We start from the raw sequence: 19752 nt of genomic DNA, 5'->3' as shown, positions 1-19752 counted from the left end.
AGCGCGTGTTAACGAAGTTTCATCTTTTCCTCGATAAAATTCAGATTATTTTTATTTCAATTTTTCGTAAAATCTTTATTGACATTTTGCGTAATAACCGTATATAAAATCTAATAATAAGTATATTATTATCTTTTTTGGTGGAGATGCAAACGTTTCTCCTTCTTCTAATTTTCTATAAATATTTATTATAATGACGATTATTTTCTTTTATTATTCAAAATGCACACCTGTTTATGTCGCATAGTTGATTATACCGACCAGATCGTTTTCATGTACCCGTCGATATCACGTGTTTGTAGAATACCGCCGCAAGTTTAATCGACTTCGGGTAACAAAGGTTTATATTTTTTTGTATATATAATTTATTTATGTTTTTATAAAGATTTTTAGTGCCTTTAAAAATTCTTTATGCGAGAAATAATGACTAATTAGCTACTTAAAGTTGATTATATGCGATAATAATTAAGATATATTTTCGTTATTTAACATGAATGCACATTGCGCAAGTAACAATTATGATAATAATAATGATAATTACTATAGCTAAGAAGTCAATCAATTACGATAATAATAATAAATACTAGTTAAAAAGTCAGTTGGTTGCGATAGTAATAAATATATAAATATTAAGTTCAAAAAATCATTCAATTACGATAATTTAACAATAATAAATACTAGCTAGAAAGTTAACTGGAAGTTGAAGTGAAAGGTAATATTTAGTATAATATTATACCAATTTTTTTTTAATAACGAATATGCATCGTGAAAAATATTTTATGCGGCAGCTTTTTAACTTAATATATTATAGATATATATCTTTACAATATTCTTCACATATAAAATATTTATACGCGAATAAATGCGCTTTTTGCTCTTCTTGCGCTTCTTGTGAAATTGCATAATTATACATACGAGTTTTCTACTTGATCAGCAGGTGCGATTGCACGGGAAGGGAGATATTTATGTTGAATTGCTATGGAAACCCATATGTGTGTAAAACTTTGTCAGGTCTCCAGTGAACTCTTTACGCAAAGGCACTCTATTGACTCATAAGCTTTTAGATTAATAAATTTATATTATAGCAATTAACTTTATTATAGCGATAAACGACAATAAGTTTCCCAGACGAAAATATCGCAGTTGTGTGTGTACAATGAGCGGAATTATTCACAAAAGAGATAAGAGAGAAAAACGAATCCCGCCGTGTGGGAAAGTGCGCTCCGCTGAAAGCGCGAAGTGCAGGAAATCCTTGTTGAAGCTAAAGCAGCAAGAGTACCTGATGGAAAAGAGTCTCGCCAACTTGATGGAGAACATGAAACTGGAACCAGAAGTTCTACGACCCGTTTTGCATAATATGAGTGACATCTCGAAAAACAGGTATAGGCAGCGAAAAACGAATCAGTCGATCTTAGATTGCGTTATGCATATCAAGTCCGCACGGCATCGTTCCGCAGCGTTTTTAACTTCGATAACTTCGATATATGTCTTTAAAGGCAGATTTTTTTGGATAATATGAGAAAACCCTTGGAGGAAATTACTGAGGAGATGCAATCGGCGCAATCAGTCACGAACTGTCCTGAACAGATCCAAAAATTAGGTGAATCTTTGCATATCTCATTTACTTTCCACTGATAATGTACTCTCGCTTTTATTTTCATTCTTATTCCCGAATTATTTTTGTATTTTAATCCAAAATTTTACATATTATTTCTAATTAAACGCGTGTTGCAATTTCTATTCGTTAAAAATTTATCCAAAAAAAAATTTAAATTCTAATCCAAACGTATCTTAACGATTAAAAAGAGATAAGTTAATTCGGTGTTTAAAACCAGAAAATAAATTTTTATTTAGATACAAATGCATACAAACTACGGCTCGTGAAATTGTCGCAAAAAATTCGGGACTTTCAGGAGACCTGCCAACTGCAGACTGCGACTTTGTCGCAGGAGCAAACTGCTCTCGAATCTGAATTACGTGAATTTGAATCGAATTTGCATAAGTATGAGAATGCAACCGGTAGTATCGGCAAACCGACGTCCGCCGCGTCTTCTAAGAAAAATAAAAAGTGTTACGATTATAAGGAGATCGAGAACTTCCACGAGTTAATTGCTAAAACAGGTATCGAACACATTTGCATTCGCCTGCGTTGGCAATTAAAGTGAGCAGTAAAACATAAATTATATGACAGTTGCGTGTTACTTTATAACACGTAATATATTTGTGTTAATCGCCTAATGAAATGTTTTATATTAATCCAATCAAGTAGTAGATATAAATAATAAATCATACCTTATTCTTAATTCTATATTCTTAAAATTCACTTTTATACTTACACACTAGCTTGAATTTTTGCTCTATTATAACTTTATTATTAAATACAATTAAATGCATTCCATCAATTGCTATATACATTTATACAGAGCGTATTAAAAAAAAAATCAGTATACAAAGCATATTAAATTAAAAAGTTACGTCGCAGGCCACACTGATAATTGGAGCGACGAGGATCACCTGTTGTTTCTAAAAATGCGGAAGAAGTGCAGCAACATCCCTGCCTTGGTCGTTGCCATTCGAGTCAAATGTCCGGATCTAACAGCGGAAACTATAGTGAATCACGAGGCTTGGTACAAGGTTTATCTGAGGCTGCGTGAAAAGCAACGCTCGAGAGTTACAGAGTGGCGCAAACGAAAAGAAATGGAGAAGATGAAGATGAAGAATCGCGAGGATGAAACCGGGGCCGAGACCATGGAAGCAATTTCGCGAGAGAGAAGCAGGCACTCCAATATCACGGAAGATCTTTCGACTTGCGTGATGGATAAATGCAAAGGATCAAGGACAACGAAGAGTGGCAATTCCGTTGATGACAATAATCAGAAGAAGAAATTAATAAGACGGTGGAAAACGGAAAGAGAGAATAAACGTTTGATGGACGAGGAGCAATCGAGGATTCTAATGGAGTCGAAGCTTGCCGCGCAAGATAAACGTAAAAGGGAAAGATTGAAAAGACTTCGGGAAGTTCTGGCGGAGCATCGTGAGAGAAAATTGATGGAAGTTTCTTCCGAAGCTTCGAAAAACGACTTGAGCGCGGAACCAAAGTACAACCCGATGTTGATTAAAGCTTTTAGGTAGAGTCAGCTGTTTTCAAAGTTACACGAAAAGAATATTAACGTACTAAATAAAATAATGAGAAAAGTATGAGATTTTCGGCTAATTTTTATCGTATACAACTTACTTCATAACCTTAATAAAAAAATCATAATATTTTAACAAGTGATACTTAAATAATCTATCTATCTAGATGACTAATATAGATGTAGTTTGTAGTATAATATTGTTGTTCTAAATCTTAATTATAAAAAATTGCAATTTTTGATAATATTAGAAATATATAAATACTGATAGGAAGCAAGATGCAGAATATACAAGAAGAAAGAAAAATTTGATAGCGAGACGGAGGTTGATTAAAAATCAAACGATAAAAATCATAAAATCACAAATCGTTAAAAAGCAAGATCACTCGACTTTGTTGAATTCAACTGAAGTATGGAGAGAAAAATGCAGACTGCGTGATCCTAACACGAGGGAGCCAAAAAAGCTGCAATATATTAAAGACGTTCCACGTTTGTACGTTTTTTAAAAGGAGGAATGCTCTTATTTTTACGTGTCTAATTTACAATTAAATATTTCGTCTTTTCAGATATGTCCAATGGAGAAACAAGGAATCGTTGGAGATCAAGGATGCTCTGACGTTTCCTTGAAGTCAAGAAGCTTTTCTCCTCAGCCAAAGTGCATTTACAGCTTAACGAAGAAGGCAATAAAGAAATACAAAAAACGTTGATATATATACTTGTTTATTTTTCTTTATGAACGTACTTTTTTCCTTCAGACAATGAACATAATAAGTTATAAGTAAACGAGTGTCGAATTTATCCAGGATCGTCATTTCACGCGTGTATTCAGCTTTACAAGTATATTACAAATCGTACTTCTTTCTTTGTGTTTGTTTCCGTTACTTTTATTTTCAGTAGCAAAAAAGGATCAAAGAAAAAGGGAGAAAATTACCGTCGTCAGGGATAACTTCAACCCTCGATAGCTTTTTACTAGCTCAAATATATATATATAATATATATATATATATATAATATATATACTTTCTATATCAATCTCTTTTTCGGCTCGTTAATTCGAGATATTCTTTCGTTTAGATTACCAAATACAAAAACACATAGGTGTAATATAATATATATAATATGCTATGATACAAAAGAGTGTCTCGTATATCGCGCCGAATATGATAAGCTCGACGATAGCTCGACGGTTCGCCCGCAGTACTTTTAAATTCCTCTTTAATAATTATCACTATATTTATTTACGTATCGCGGGATAATCTTACACGGCGTGATATGGCGACACCTCTCACTCTTCGTGAAAATACGCGCAAAGACCCTAAAACATACTCTTCTTTTTTTTCTCTCGCTTTTAGACAGTACATTATATTTATACTCTTGTTTTTATTTATTTATTTATTTATGTAGAAATATAATTATTCAGAGGAGTTTGTTTTATTACAAACTCGAACGATAAATCACGTTTTAACGTACATTCTATTTCATTCACGCTCTCTCGATTGACACACACGTCACTGCAGCTGCCGCGATTACTTGTTTATCACTAACCTCTGTCCAAAATCCAAATAATAAATATATACATGTGTAAACACATTTGTACAGCGAAGCCTCCTTTTCATCTCCTGTAACCTATCACTAACATTTGTTTCCTTAGTCAACGGTGAAGTCCATGTGTACTGCGCTGTCTCTCGTCTCGGCAGACTAATTTTTGCCTGCCATTCTTTCGAATTATAGCAGCTCGTTTCACAATAACGCACTTCCTTTCTTGAGTATGAAAATCGACTAGACGATCATCAGAAAAGATGTGAGCATATCTTTTTTTTAACGAACGCTCCGAACAGACGTTTTACGAGAAAACTTCAAAGTGAAAGATAATCATGAATCCTAATATAAGTTTCTTTCTATATAAATGAACCCTATAAATTCATTAATAAAATAAAAATCTGTAAGTCTCTTCGGTAAGCGAAATGAAATATGTTTAAATTGATCTAATCGTGTTAAAATGTTTGAATTAATATATTATGGATAATGTAAGAAAAAACGGTTGGCGAAAAAAAAAATCTTTTCTGAGAAGGTTTTGAAGAACGCATAAGTTATTGATAAATTTTATTAGAATCTTTACATTCGTGAATTATTTACAGATATAATTGCATATGTATATATTTATATATATATGTATAATCGTAGCTGTCGTTACGGTTTCGAAAAGAAAGACTTCCTCGAATTTTTCGTGACAATACTGAAGAGGCTGACTTTGGAGAGAACTGCTATCAAAGCCGCGCGAGAGCATATACAGCATATAGCTTCCGTTTTTAGAAGTTTTTAGCTTTTTTTCACGCTCTCCGCGAGGAGAGAACGCTTCAATCAATTATAAAAATATACGGTAGAAAAACGGTATAAAAGAACCACTTGTCTTCAACCGATGTCACGACGACATTCGGAGTACGATTTAGAAATTGTTTCGGCATAGTTACCAAGTGGAGCAATATATTCATCATTTTTTTTTCTTTCGCGTGTAAAACACTTTCGATTCAAATTGCGATATTATTAAATCGTCAGTCTGGGAGAAATATTCTTGCAGGTATTACCGTATTTTTGGATATCCATTATTATCGAATTAAAAAATACTAAAGAATCTGATTTTCTCTTATAAAGCTCGCTCATATTTCCCGAACATAAAAACACTTAGACGAGTATCTAGTTGATAAATTATTCTTTCCGATGTATTTTCCGTGAGAGAACCGCACGCGTCGGGAAATAAGTTCTCGCTTAAACTCTAGCATTGCACGCTTCGAGGACGGTACAAATTCGGAAACAAGACCCCACGGTTCGCATCGTGTGACTTGCTGACAAAAGGTATTCGTAATACGTGTGATAATATATAAACTAATGAAATTTCCAATGTAGGTTTAGATAATCACAGTGTTCGCAATACGAAAATTGTAATAATTTAATGTTACGTAGAAAAAATGTTACTATTTTTACGTACAACGTTAAAATTATAACATTTTTTGCAAGAATACTTATATTGACAACAATTATGAATATTGTTGTGAATATAAAGGTATATTTTTGCACAACTTAATGCCCGACAAATTTGTATCGCAATTGTTAGAAAAATCAGACACTTAAATTATTTTGTGCACATATTACCGATCGCGTTGCAGTTATAAAAAGAAAACCTAGTCCCTCCGCAATCAAGCCTCTCGCGCCGAAGTCTAATTAACTGATTCGCCGATAAATAATAATAATGATATATATATATATATATATATATATATATATATATAACGAGGCAAAGCGAATCAACTCATATAAAACTATTTGATACATTATATAAAACTAATAAATTAATAATAGCATCTTGGAGAGACCTCATAGTAGAATACAAATTTTCGGAGTTTACTGACTACCGAAAGTTTTTACCACGATTTCGCAATCCCCCCCTGCGATAAGAAAAGCTAATAAGAAAAATGCGAACGGTTATAAGAAGCGACAAAGTCACGTGCGCAAAATCAAATTTTCAATCCTCTGAAATCGAGAAAACGATTTTACGACGAATAATTTTGTGCGAAAATTCGCGGGCGTTGCGTGAAACAACGCGCAACGGTTACTACATAATTACGGTTCGCGTTTTGCCTTCTCCCGGATCCAATAGTTGTTCGTAAAAATCTGGTGTTATGCAGTCTTCTATATAGTATTTAGCATCTCAAATTTCTATCAAGAAACGAGACAGGTCATTTTTTTTCTAAGAGAATTCAATCACACTTAAAATAACCGAATTTCACTAATATCTAAACGTCAGAAACGCACGTGGTCCGAGTTAGCACAGTCAGACTGATTTCTTTCTATAGACGGCATAGTTGCCAAAATATATTTCATGGAAAAAAAATTAATCTGCAAAAATCAAATGATATTGATCAAATAAAACGCGACGAAGTTTTTTTCCCTCCGGATGAAATTCCAACGTGCGCTTCTAAGGTCAACGCGCATCCTTAATGCTAAACGAATGAATTCATACACGTTTTGCTGCCAGATTTATTGACGTGATATAGACGGGTGTACATCTGGGCCTCGATAAAGCGCGAGTTTAATCGTAAATCAAGTATGCGAAAGATCTTAGATTTTATATTCGTCAATAAAGTTATCAAATCCGCAAACAATGCGAAAATTTGCGCATTGTTAGTCCCTCGTGATCGAATATAAATGCATCGCGTCGCTTCGCTAATGATCGGATAAACACTTTCTCGAAAACGCAATAAAATATTTGCTCCACGAAATAAGCTCGCACAAATCGCATCTGACAAAACTGTTAATAAATTTAACAATTATATGTAAAATCAAAAGCTATAAATTAGTTTTTTGTTTTTAACAAGAGAAGTTGAGACACGTAGCGATAAACTTGAATGAATTCCCAACACGATAAAGATAAGTTTAATAATTTTCTTCTACGGTTTTCGTTTCCTTTTTAAGAAATAAAGATGTTCACAAAAAAATCTATGTAAAGTAATATGTAACAAAAGTTTCTCTTGGTGTAAATTTTCAAAAGGAGGAAAGCAAGTTTGAAAGAATAATATGATGGATCAACATTCTCTGAATACATATTAGAATCCATTCAATTTTTTCCCTACGCGTTGTGGAAAATATGAAGGCTCCGTATAATCGTTAATTACCGCGAGACATATATATGCGACAACGAGCCGTCGTTAGCAAATTCCTCGAAACGTTCGCTACAAGAGAAAACGAAAACAATTTTGGAACAAGAACGGAAGCGTTCGTTTGATCGTCGTCGTCGTCGTCATCGTCTTCGTTTCCAAGCCGAAAAGATGTGCGTACTCCACTAACAATAAGATAAATCTTAAATTATTCTTGATACCAGTATTCGCGACATCCTGAAGTCCCGATGGATAGAAACTAGATACTAGATACTTGTAGCATCCGAGTTTGATTTAGTCGGGCAACGTGAGCACAATCAGTATACTTCACGTTTGCCCGTCTCTGTGAAAAAGAACGCGACGATCACCTTTTTCCTTTTTTTTTTTCAAGTACTATGTATACTTGTAAACTATAAATGTATAAAAACGATTACTCGTCGCGATGGAAAGAAAGTGTAACACAATACAATTTCTTTATGATTCTCGAAGTCACAACTGTTTTTAAATTTACTTGGATTTTTAAGCACAAGGAAAAAGACATCTCTTTTGCTTATGTATTATGCGACAAATCAATGATACCCTTCATGGAGTGCAGTAACGACTGTCGTATACTGGCAATGGAAACGAAGACGAGGGCGAAAAATGCGATCCTAAAACTGTATTTGTATTAATTCTGTGGAAAATAACGGATGCGGAATTTTTTTTATCGCTTTTTAGATAACCGAGTATTGCATCCTACAAATGATTTCTCGAGTATATCTTTCACAAATATTTATAAGAAATATTGCTAAAATTTTCTTTAATTTTTGAATTTACAAATGTGACATCAAATTTTAGAATCGCATCCTTCAAGTAGTTTGCATTACACTATGAGTTTTTTCTCTGTCGTCTTAACGCCAATAGATCCCGCTTTTCGCTTTCGTCGAGAGAGTACGCCATACACACACACTATTGTTTATCTCTATAAGCTTGTATAAAAAACGATATCTCTTTGTTCTGTTCTTTCCTTTTTTTTTTTATCGTTTTCGTCGTTTCGTACACCAAGGACGAATGAGTGCATGAAGCAAACTATATTGGGACAACATGAATTCTGAATAAATACTTAATATTACAACAAAATCTTAAGTATTCTTCGTAAATGTCACCGCTATATAGTTTGTAAGAAAATAAGATACTTTACTTGAAGATTTGTATGTACAGATATTACAAACAACGTTTCGTAATGCATAGGCAATGCGCGCGCGCGCGCGCGTCCTGCTACTCTATTATTATACATACTGCAAAGGAGGACCTTTACAAATCCGCCCTCTATCGAAGTTCGATTCGTGTTGTCTGCAAAATTTTGTGGACCTTCGATATTTGGTATCGTCCATTAAAAGTGAGTAATTGCCGCTTATGTCGATAATACTGACCTAATCTCTGAAACTTTCGGACATGCTTGATTAAACACGAGATTTTCTACAACCTGATAATGTGCTTATTTAGTATCACCAATTCTTGCTAAAAATAAATTTTATATTGAATTTCTAAACAAAGATTTTTTTTATAGAAATTTTCTCGTATATGTATATAATAAAATATTACATAAATATTTATTATAACTTACACAGAAGATAATACGTATGATATTACTAAATAAATATTGAGATTGAAACGGCTCAAACAAATTTTGTAATGATCAATTCTTTGTTCTACTATAATCAATTAGATTATTTATTATTGGACCATAAATACAATTTATTATTGTATTATCAAACGTCCTAATGCGGGAATTTATTTCATTACTTCTTTACACGAAGTTTGAAATATTATTGCAAACATTAATATGAATGTTATAGTAATCATCACGGAAATATTACTTGTATCATTTCATTAAATTTTAAAACAAACGCAGGTAATTTAAGATATACATTTATAAATCTTCGGAATAAATGTATCTAAATTTTAATAAGTTAGCATTATCGAAACAAGCAGCGCTTACTTTACTCAAATACAGTCTGAAAAGAAAAGAAGAGGAAGCAACGACGAATTAAACTGATAGTGTTCAAACTGCACATAGTTTTTGTAGCCTTTTCCTTTTCGTATTAATTTCATCCATAAAAAGAAATTGATCAATTATTAATATGACATTATTTACAAGTGAATTTTGTTCGAATGTAATTTATTGTACTTAATTTCTCTCGGAGAACTTGGTTCGTAGTATTTTCTTGGATTTTTTGTGACTCCCAACGCTTCTCGCCTTTTATGCCATTTCGATAGAGTTAAGCAATCGCCAGAAGTTTTCGCTCGTCGGAAATGATCGTATTGACGGCGTACTTTCGCTGGGAAAGAAACAAAAGATAATTTGAACGAACCACGTTCCCGAGCCGGTCGCACGAAATATTTAACGAGCCGATCTCGCTATCAACGACATGACGGATCGATAAACCTCACAGACGCCCGCCGTTTCGGCCAACAACACGCTAATCCTACCTCAACGTTCGATCGCACTTAAAAATCTCTTGCTACCATTTTTATTGAAGATCTCTTTCTCTCGCTCACATGCATTCCCACATAGTTATAGTCTCTATGCAATTTTCTGACGGAACGGTATCTTGTACCGGAACCGTCTTCAAAGTCGTAGCACAACTTCGACGATTTGAGGGAGAGAATTGTCTTGAGTGAAAGGGACAGTCGCGCTATAATAGCGTCCGAGTTTTGGCTACGCGAAACGAGAGTTATTCCAGCCGACCGATCACACGTGCATACCATCGCGAACATTTGTATATACACACAGGACGAAATATACCACCGCACTCACACTAGGAAGTCAGGGTCACTGTAGTCCTCGCCGCTTTCGCTGCTGTCGGAGATTCTTCTCCTCTTCTTCTTCTTGTGCTTCCTCACTGACTTGTCCGTCTTGTGCGTGCGATGCTTCCGGTGCGACTCCCTCGAGTCCGGATGGGTGTGTATCGTCAGCTTCGGCACCCGCGGCGTCGTCGTCGGCGTCCCAGCGACCGTCGTTGTCGCCGTTGCTGCCGCCATAATCGGCAGCGAGTTTACTGAATTGTTCGGATGCTCCATCGGAGCGGTCAGATTCGATTGTGGCGGTAACTGGAACTGCTGCTGGCCAGCCGTGATGATAAAAGCGGCAGCATCTCCCGCGACCGCACCGTCGGCTATCGTCCTACCGCCAGCCTCGGAACGCGGCGGTATCCTTGCCGCTTGCGGATTCTCCGCACTGTGCTTGCCACCACCGCTGGTGTCGGCAGCATCGTTGCCACCATCGTCGTCTGGTTCCTCAGGATCAAATTTCAGCATCAGCTGCTTGAAATCCAGATACTCTTTCACAAGCTTCATTCTGCCGTTTTCGTCCAGCTCCTCATTGATGGTCACGCCATCCCGCAGCCTCTGCAACGTAGCCTTGGGCTCGAAAAGCAAATTATTCTTACGATTTACCGCCTTCTCGTAGACCTTGGCTGCTTCCGACGGCGAATATTGACCGATCTTTGCGTCAGAAAAACCATAAAGGTTTTTAAGATGCTGCCGAAGTGTTAATAGAAGCAAGAAGCCTTGACTGGCGGTAATATACTCCCTGAGCAAGGTGGTATCGCCTGGCAACCTGGCTAGAAGAACTTCTTCGTCCTCCTCATCATCTTCTTCGTCCTCCAGAGCTGACAACAATTGATCAGATTTTGGTTGACCATCCGGTCCTATCGTCGTCGTTTGTCCCGCTGGCTGCCCCATTGGTTGACTGATCGGCTGCCCCATGGGTTGACCCATTGGCTGACCCATCGGCTGTTCCATTGGCTGTCCCATCAGCTGTCCTATCTGCTGTGCTGTCGGCTGTCCCATCATATGCCTGGAATGCCCAGATTGCCCCGCGCTGCTCTCTTTAGGCAGCAAAGCCTCTTTAAAAGACTGTAGTAGATTCGTCCCGGACATAGAAATGATAATGTCAATGTGATGGATGATGAAGAGCGGTTCGTCCTGTACTTGATATGTAAAGTAGGCGAGATTGTCCGCCAGGTATAGCATCTGCGACAGACTGGTTTTGGCAGCCTCGTCGAAGTGCTTGAGAAAAGACAATACGATCGCCCGCCTCTGCTGTTTCGTATTGCGCAGGATCGTATAGAGGAAACCGTTGAGCGCGCTCGGAAACTCGCCCTCCTTCGTTCGCATACCTCTCACCGTGATGTCGTTCTGCAGGATTTTCTGCAACCGGTAGCTCAACTTGATGCCAAATTGCGACTTCATGTGAATGAAGCCCGGATATTTCTTCTCGATATCCTGTAACTGCTTATCCGCGCTGTGGCTCACGACTTTTTCGCAGTCGGTGCTCATACAGATCAGATAGGGCACTATCTGGACGGGATGTACCAGACCCTGCGCCAGGATCAACTGAATAACTTTGAGAGCCGCATGTCGCACGCTTACGTTGACGTGCAAGAAGGACTCAAGGATTTCTTTGATATACAGCTGAATAACAGTGCTCGCCATCCCTGACGACACGTCACCCATCTCCTTCAAGTTCTCCTGCTTTGACAGCTTGGCCCATTCCAAATCCTGCTTAATCATCCTCTTCTCCTCTTCTTGCAGATATACCTCGATGTTGTTAAGCACTTGAATTCTCATATGGACCAATGCGTACTCCGATGTGAGCAAATGATGGTAGAGTTCTTTTAGCTCCGGTAACATCATAAACTCATAATGTCGTATGCAAAGAGAACCTATGGCCGATAGTGTGAAGTGTCGGATATCGTCGTTATTTAAATGAACGAAATAGCTGAGTGTCTCGAAGACCTGATCCTTGATGTTATCCGCTAGGCCCTCTATCACCTCTGGATCCATGAAGTTAAAATGACGTAGCAATAAGCCGACCGTGAAAAGCGCTCGTCGGAAAAACGGTCTGCACCTTATTAACATAGGATTCGTCGGATCCTTCTCGTAAAATGATTTGTACTCCGTCAAATGTCCGTAGTATTTCTTGAAGCAGTCTCGTATCAGTTTGTAGTTTCGTGTGACGTTATTGACTACAGAGCCCAGACACGATAGACAGCTTGCAACCACCGATCTGTCATGCTGCAAGATCAGCTTCACCGAATCTTCTTCCAACTGTGCTAAAAAAGTCTCGCTGGGATGTTCCATTAGAGGCACCACTAATTCGAGTGTGTGCGCGACGCTACTGATGATCTGATAATCGCCCTGTGTCTGACATTTCAAACTCAGATAAGGCTGTAGAGTGATCGCGTGATTGACCAACAGTCGTGGGCGTATCTTCGCGAATAGATAGAGCGTTGTCAGGCACGCGACCAATCTCTGCGACGAACCTTTCTTTTCTGATTTCTCCGAGTCTAGATTTGTTTCCTCAAGCCGTAATACGTTCTCAATCAAGCAGTCCACGATTTGCTTGCACGCTGTCAGCAAAGCCCGCGGCGGCTCCGTCTGCATTTTTGTGCTGTCATCCTTGTCCTCCTTCGGCTTGAACAAACTTACCAAGAGTTGCTCAAACCACTCGAATCCCATATCCTTGCTGGCCGCTACAACGTCCGTGATGTTCATCACTTTTCTCAACAGAGATTCTGAGTCAAGAGTGGGACGCTCCCTTACTGGGGTAAACCACATGTTTTGGAAAACCTCCATGACGAGCTTCCGAATACCTTCTTCGTCATTCACCCTCCTTATCATTTTCACGCATATTTCCGGAATTTTGGGAAAGTCTGGACACTCCATGCAGATATCTTTGAGAATTTTGATTACGCGTTTTCGGACACTCACACCGGTATCTAGAATTCTCGCAGACAACATATCATAATATTTGTCTATCAGTTCGGGTCTACTCAAAACAAATTTTCCTACCAAGTCAACCGCTGCCTCCCGTACTGACGTTGAGTGATCGAGAAACGAATGCTTCACACCCAGCTGCATGTCCACCCTCGCCAGCACGCTCGGATCGGCCTCGACGATCATCGTTAAACACTTCATTGCCTTGGTTCTAATAGCAATTGACGATTCTGTCAAAACATGGAGAATCTGCTTCAAATATTTATCAAAACTCTGTGAGAACGGTCTCTTGGACGCGAGATACTGCGAGATCAGTTCCGCGGAGTTGTAATCAATATATGTCTGAAGGATGTCCGGTTTCGTTCCTGTGCTGCAAGGCCTTATTCTACTGACAATATACTTCTTCTTCTCCTCTATAATTCGGTAAGCTTCCGAATTCTTCTGCTCGTTATTATCGTTTTCGTCTGGGTCTTGCTCGTCCAACTCGGATTCGGTATCTTGATCGCTGCTGTGGTGCCGATTTTTCTTCTTCGACCGTTTCTTGTGCATCTTCTTGCTCGGACTGTTTTTCGACTGGCCCACCCGGGACTTCTCCATTGCGCAATCTCGATACCATTGAGCCAGATAAAAGTGACGCGCATATCCGAGAGCCGGATCCTTCGTCCCGTTGACGGCTAGATAATCCAGAAGTACCTTCTGCAGAAACACAGTCCTTTCTTCATCCTCGTTTAGTCCTGCAATCTCCTTATCCTTTATCTGATCGTAGTCAGAGTCCTTTTGCTGCTCGAGCTTGATGTCTCGTATAATTTGGTCGATGGTCGACAATTTGCACTGCGAATTGACTGCATCTTTGCGCAATCTGGCCGCTACCACGCCGAGATAATCGATGGAAGCTACTCGAAGCGACATATCAGAGCTCTTATTAGAAAAATGTCCTACCAACAGATTACCGAGAACACTTAATAACAATTCAGCAGCGGGCCACTCGGGTTTATTCACCGTCGCCAATAAGTCCTGTATGAAATTCTCAAACAATGGTCTGAAATCAATCTCTTCGCCCTTGCTACCGCATTTGTTGAGAAATACCGTTAAAAAATTCCCGGCGATTCTGGTAGCGGTCTCGTATCTATTGATAATGAAAACGTCAGCATCTACGTGACTCGGCTTCTTCTCGTCGTCTTCCTTTTTCGAATCCGACAGAACTACTACGCACTGAATAAGCTGTAGGACCAATGCGGTCAACATCTGTATATAATCTTCAGAATTGAGCCTGTACGTGCGTAAACTCCTTTTGCTGCTGGGTAGTCTCGCAATTGACGCCAAGATGTCGTCCAGTAGTAGTCTTCTATGCTTCTCGTACTTTGTAAATATTACAGTGACGAGCTTCAATGCGCTCAATTGCAGATCACTCACCGATTCGACGAAAAACGGCGCAACACCCAATGACGATGCATGCAGAACACTTGTGTCCGTCAGAACCTGTATGTTCAATAGCTCAGCCAACAGACCTACCAGCTCGTGCATCTTATTGTAAACCTGCAGAATACTCTTCTCGCGCACTTCCTTCATATGTCCTCGCTTCTTGCGTCCGCTAGAATTAAAATTGTCAGTCTTATTCTTTGTATCTATCTTATATACGGGGTCGAAAGAAGGATAGATCGTGTTCTGCAGCTGAAACTTCATGAAAAGGACTATTCGATCAATCACATCCTCCAGATAAACCGTCTTCGGCATATTGCTAGAGGTCATAATGTGCAGCGCGACCAACGACGAATCCACGGCGCGCTGTACCCGTTCCATCGCCAAGTGCATCCATAAACGCCCTTCCTCCACGTCATCATTCGGATCCACGAGCGGCGACACCCTCGCGCCGTCTCGTATGTTCTTCTCCAAGATGTTCAACAGCCTCACCAATTTATCCGTAGGTATCGATTCCATGGCGCCCAACGTTTTGAGTTTGGCTGCTTCCGTACAAAGATCATGTAACTGATACTTGGGAATAAGCACCTCCGCAAGCACTTCACCGTCGTCCTCCAGATCGGCACTCGCCAAAGCATCCTCAGTATTCTCGAAAATCGTCTCTATGGTAGAATTAAATCGTTGATACGTATTGGTCTCCATTAATTCCTCCACGCTCAGTTTGGCTAATACAGGCACTAATTTCTTCTCAATCTTGCGTATTTTCGGTTTCGTAGGCGAGTACGATGCATCTCGTTTATCATCATCCTCTTCGTCGTCCTCCGTCATTATCCTTTTTCGCCTGCGACCTTTGTCCTCGCCTTTCCGCCGCTCCGCTTTCTCTTTCTCTCGTTGCACTTGCCGCTCTTTCGCGCGAGCTTTAAAATACTTGTTATTCTTGCCGATCTCCTCCTCGCTCTCGGAATCGGTTTTCGACGCGTCGTCACGATTGGAAATGCCCATTTTCGCCGCGCGACTCGGCGATTTCTCTGCAAACGCCGCCAAACTCTTCTGCATAAGTGCCTGGTCAGCCAACGATAATCTGTTCAACATAACAATGGGCTCTTTCATCTTTTCTGTTCCAGCCAATTTCATACTCTTCTCCGAATTATTGTTCTGTTGATGTTGCACGTTGGGCGCTATGCTAGCCGCAGCCGGATCTAAAACATTAACCATGTCGGTGGCATGTATATTCGGATAGGACGTGGTCTGAGGAGTCGGTAATAAATGTTGTATCGCATGATCGACGCTTTGCTTCGTGTCAATGTTCTCCATCGGCAGATCGATATCGGAGAGACCAGCTACCGGATCGAGAAGGAATTGCTGATTCTCCTGTACCGCATTATCGATATCTAACGATTGACCGCTGCCTAACGCGTGATGAACTTGCTGATTCATCATGGAATCATAAAGGTTCTGCTGCATACCCATGGCCGGATGTTGTTGCAGAGGCACATTACGCATCGGGGATGTCACGTGCATATTCTGTTGTGGCGTCATACCAGCCACGTTGTGCTGAGGTGTCATATTGGTGAGAGATGTCAGCGATGCATTTGGCGAGCTCATATGAGCTGGCGAGTACATGTTTGGTTGAAGGGCTACGTTCGATAGGGGATTCATACAGTTCGTGTCCTCCTGCATATGCTGGGGTGTCGTCAACGTTCTCGTTTGTTCGGTCATAACGTTACCTCTGGGCGACGGAGAAGGCACAGCGAAAGGGGACATCTGCGAGATGTCTGCGTGATTCTGCGGAGTGATTGGCATCCGCGGATGTTGCGTGTGAGCAATACCACTGGCCACCATCGGCGGAAGTACGGACCTGGCTGCAGCGGTTTGAGCCGGACTACCTTGGGGCGTTTGCCTGGAGCCCGAGGAGCTCGAATAGGGCGGCGAGAAACGACCATAGCTCGCCGGCGATTGATTCGCGTGCAGCATAGGCGCACCTTGCGGCCAGTTCCTCGGAGAATTGTGCTGGGTTCCTCTGAATACGTCAGGGTTTATCTGCAAGATCGCCTTGAGCAATTCGGGCGTGTTTTGCTCGTTATCCAGCGATTGCTCGGTGTTCGGGTAATTATCCTTGAGTTCAATGTGTTCCGACGATGTCTGCGACAGTGACATTATCAACTGCGGTACGAGATTCTCATCGCGAAGGCTCAGCAATATCTTGGCCTCTTCCGCTACTCGTGGATGAAACAGCAGCGATTTGTTAGTCAGAGTCTGCGGCAGCGGAGTTGGTAGGGGCATTTCAGGTAACAAGTCTGTGAGACTCGCGATACCAGCGAGGGTAGTTATTGGCACACTCGGTACAACCCCATTCATTTTGAGTTTGATTCGTTCTGGCATTACAGCCTGGACAAAAAAGAAAGAGAATCGAAATCAGTTTTAGTGTTCCTAAGCTTCCTCACCTCGTAGGACAATACAATGTTCTGAACGCCGCACAGGCATGCTACGAGTACTCGCTTACGATATGCAGTAAATGTAAATTAACTGAACGTATCTAAATACACTGTTTCCACAAACGTCTAAATAAATCATTGTTAAAATTTTCTCACTATGCATTTCAAGACATACTGACACAAATATTTCACCGTTGAACCAAGCAGTCTCTAATCCTCTTTGTCGAACACTAGCACTAAGGCAAATATTGGGAACTCAACAACAAAGTCTTTTTAAGTTCCCATGTTGCAAATGAAAGTCTCAACCAAATTTTGATGAAGCCCGTGGGTCCTCCAATAAGCGATCCATGTTTATCAGCACTTTGTTGTCCTGCAACCAAAATTTGACTTGTGTAATTATTCTTAAAAATGTATTATAATAAATATATATTATCTTCAAAAAATTAAATATTAAAAAAAATAGAAAATATTTAAATAAATAAAAATTACATACTAAAATAAATATATCATAATAAATGCAAAATAATGTATATAAAAACAAAAATAAAAACATCTAACCTAAAATGTGTTTTACGATGCATGTAATTTACATTGCTATAATTAAATGTTTTCTTATTTAAATGTAAACATTAAATCTAATTTTTAAAAGCAAAATTGTTTTACACGCGTTTCATAAAAAAAAACCAGAATTATATTTCTTTCTTAATTATTCTGTCTTATAAAAATTGAATTTACTTTCAAATATTTAGGCCATTGCTATACAGAATTTTAATACGCAAAAGAAATATAAATATTTCACATTTAACGATAAAAGAGATCCATATTAAATTCACACAAGTCATATATAACATTCGTAGACTAGATACAGCTTCTCAAATCTCACTACCTCAGCATACCGCTACTCAAAACACAAGCATTAAAAAAAATCTTCCTGGAAAAAAATTAATTCGTTAAATTTCCGTTAAAAAAAATCCTACGTGTTCGCATAAAACAACCAATCGTTGGACAAAAAATGCACCGTGATCAGCTGACGCACGCTAACAAATCAGAGTTTCTAGCGGCACAGCGAAACCGTACACCGTGGAATACTACAATAACATTCGTTGACCCGACTCCGCTGCTTTTCCAGGATCAAACTAATATTAATAATCATCACGTGACACAGGCATATTCCTTTACCTTCTTCGAATTAACGTCTACCATCCAACGTCGTGCAACACCCTCGGCGGGACCACGCGAACAGGTACAACAACACAAAAGGGGTAGAGAAGGGGGCAAAGGGGGTAGAGGGGGGAAGCACGAGATCCTCCTGCGGACGATGAACGTTGAACTCTCTGGCGGGCAGGCGAGAAGAATTGGCCGGATCACTCGCGCGGAAAAGCGCCGTCGCGCGCTGCGGGGACGCAGCGCGGATGACGCGGACACGGACGCGCGGCCGCGGCCGCGCGGCGCGACAGCTCCCGTGCGCCCCGCGCTTACCCGGGACTATTTACGTCGCCGCTTCGCTCCGTCCGCTTGGCTCTCCGCGGCTGGGGTTTTTGGCGGGAGGCCGGAGCGCCGTATCAGCGACTCCGCGTCGCTTGCGGCCCGTCGGCGGGACCGTCCGGCACGTCGTGGCGACTGGCGCGTCGTCGGCAGGTCGGGATACTCGCCGCGGTCAACTCCGTCGTCCGGGGGATGCCCGCTCAATTGTCATCCGCGGGGACCACCGCGGGGTCTGGCCTACTTGGTTGGACGCGTTTCCACCTCGGCCACGGCGGGCCGCGGTCACGACTCGCGAGCACGACACTGCTCTCACACGCGTTTCACGCGGCGCCGCACGAGCATCGTCCCGTCGCAGGCGCTGCGTCGCCCCGTAAACCGTATTTATAGTGGGAATCCGAAGAAAACAGACACAAAGGCGTCCATTTTGCTCAGTGGCGAGCGAGCGGAAGTGGCGTAGTAGTGGGATATCGCTCGGCCCGAGACGCAAGTATTTACCGGCGGGGCGCTACGCGGCGTCGCGCGAGCAGCGCTTTGCTCGGCGCGTTTGCGTGGGGAAACTCAAAAGGTGCGATTTCATTGACGCTAGAAACCAGCGGCAGCAGCGTCAAGAAAATGTAGTGGGGGAAGAAGTTCGGACCGTCTCAACTTTTTAGCGTACCGCAAAATTCAACGGAACACGGAACTTCTTCCCCCACTACATTTTCTTGACGCTGCCGCTGGTTTCTAGCGTCAATGAAATCGCACCTAAACGCTTGCCCCCCCCCCCCCCGTGAGTGCCCTCAAGCGAAAGTGGCGAGTCGTAAGAATTGACCAACCACAATCGAATTTGAGGAGAATAATCGACTGTGATTGGTCAATTCTTAC

At 40.5% G+C, this 19752-nt stretch overlaps 2 protein-coding genes across 3 annotated transcripts; one reads left to right on the top strand and one right to left on the bottom strand.

Annotated features, from left to right (window-relative positions):
• Positions 1 to 805: 805 nt before the first annotated feature.
• Positions 806 to 4403, top strand: LOC143897274 (uncharacterized). Of its 2 annotated transcripts, XM_077405796.1 has the most exons (6): positions 806 to 1380; positions 1497 to 1600; positions 1855 to 2121; positions 2483 to 3128; positions 3406 to 3627; positions 3701 to 4403. In XM_077405796.1, exons 1-6 carry the CDS (start codon positions 1157 to 1159, stop codon positions 3759 to 3761), a joined length of 1524 nt encoding a protein of 507 aa, XP_077261922.1. In that variant the 5' UTR covers positions 806 to 1156; the 3' UTR covers positions 3762 to 4403. The 2 variants fall into 2 exon arrangements, with proteins under 2 accessions (XP_077261922.1, XP_077261923.1); XM_077405797.1 differs by lacking the exon at positions 1855 to 2121.
• A 3752-nt stretch (positions 4404 to 8155) lies between these two features.
• Positions 8156 to 19368, bottom strand: Nipped-b (Nipped-B cohesin loading factor). The gene is made up of 3 exons (XM_077405786.1): positions 18583 to 19368; positions 17583 to 17773; positions 8156 to 17356 (listed from the first exon to the last, which is right to left on the bottom strand). Exon 3 carries the CDS (start codon positions 17348 to 17350, stop codon positions 10583 to 10585), a length of 6768 nt encoding a protein of 2255 aa, XP_077261912.1. The 5' UTR covers positions 17351 to 17356; positions 17583 to 17773; positions 18583 to 19368; the 3' UTR covers positions 8156 to 10582.
• Positions 19369 to 19752: the final 384 nt, after the last annotated feature.

Source organism: Temnothorax americanus, unplaced genomic scaffold (genome assembly GCF_048541705.1).
Source record: "Temnothorax americanus isolate GAGA-0224 unplaced genomic scaffold, ASM4854170v1 Scaffold2, whole genome shotgun sequence".
NCBI classification, from domain to species: Eukaryota; Metazoa; Arthropoda; class Insecta; order Hymenoptera; family Formicidae; genus Temnothorax; species Temnothorax americanus.
The sequence above is the reverse complement of the archived record's forward strand: the minus strand, read 5'-3'. Positions and strand labels throughout refer to the sequence as shown.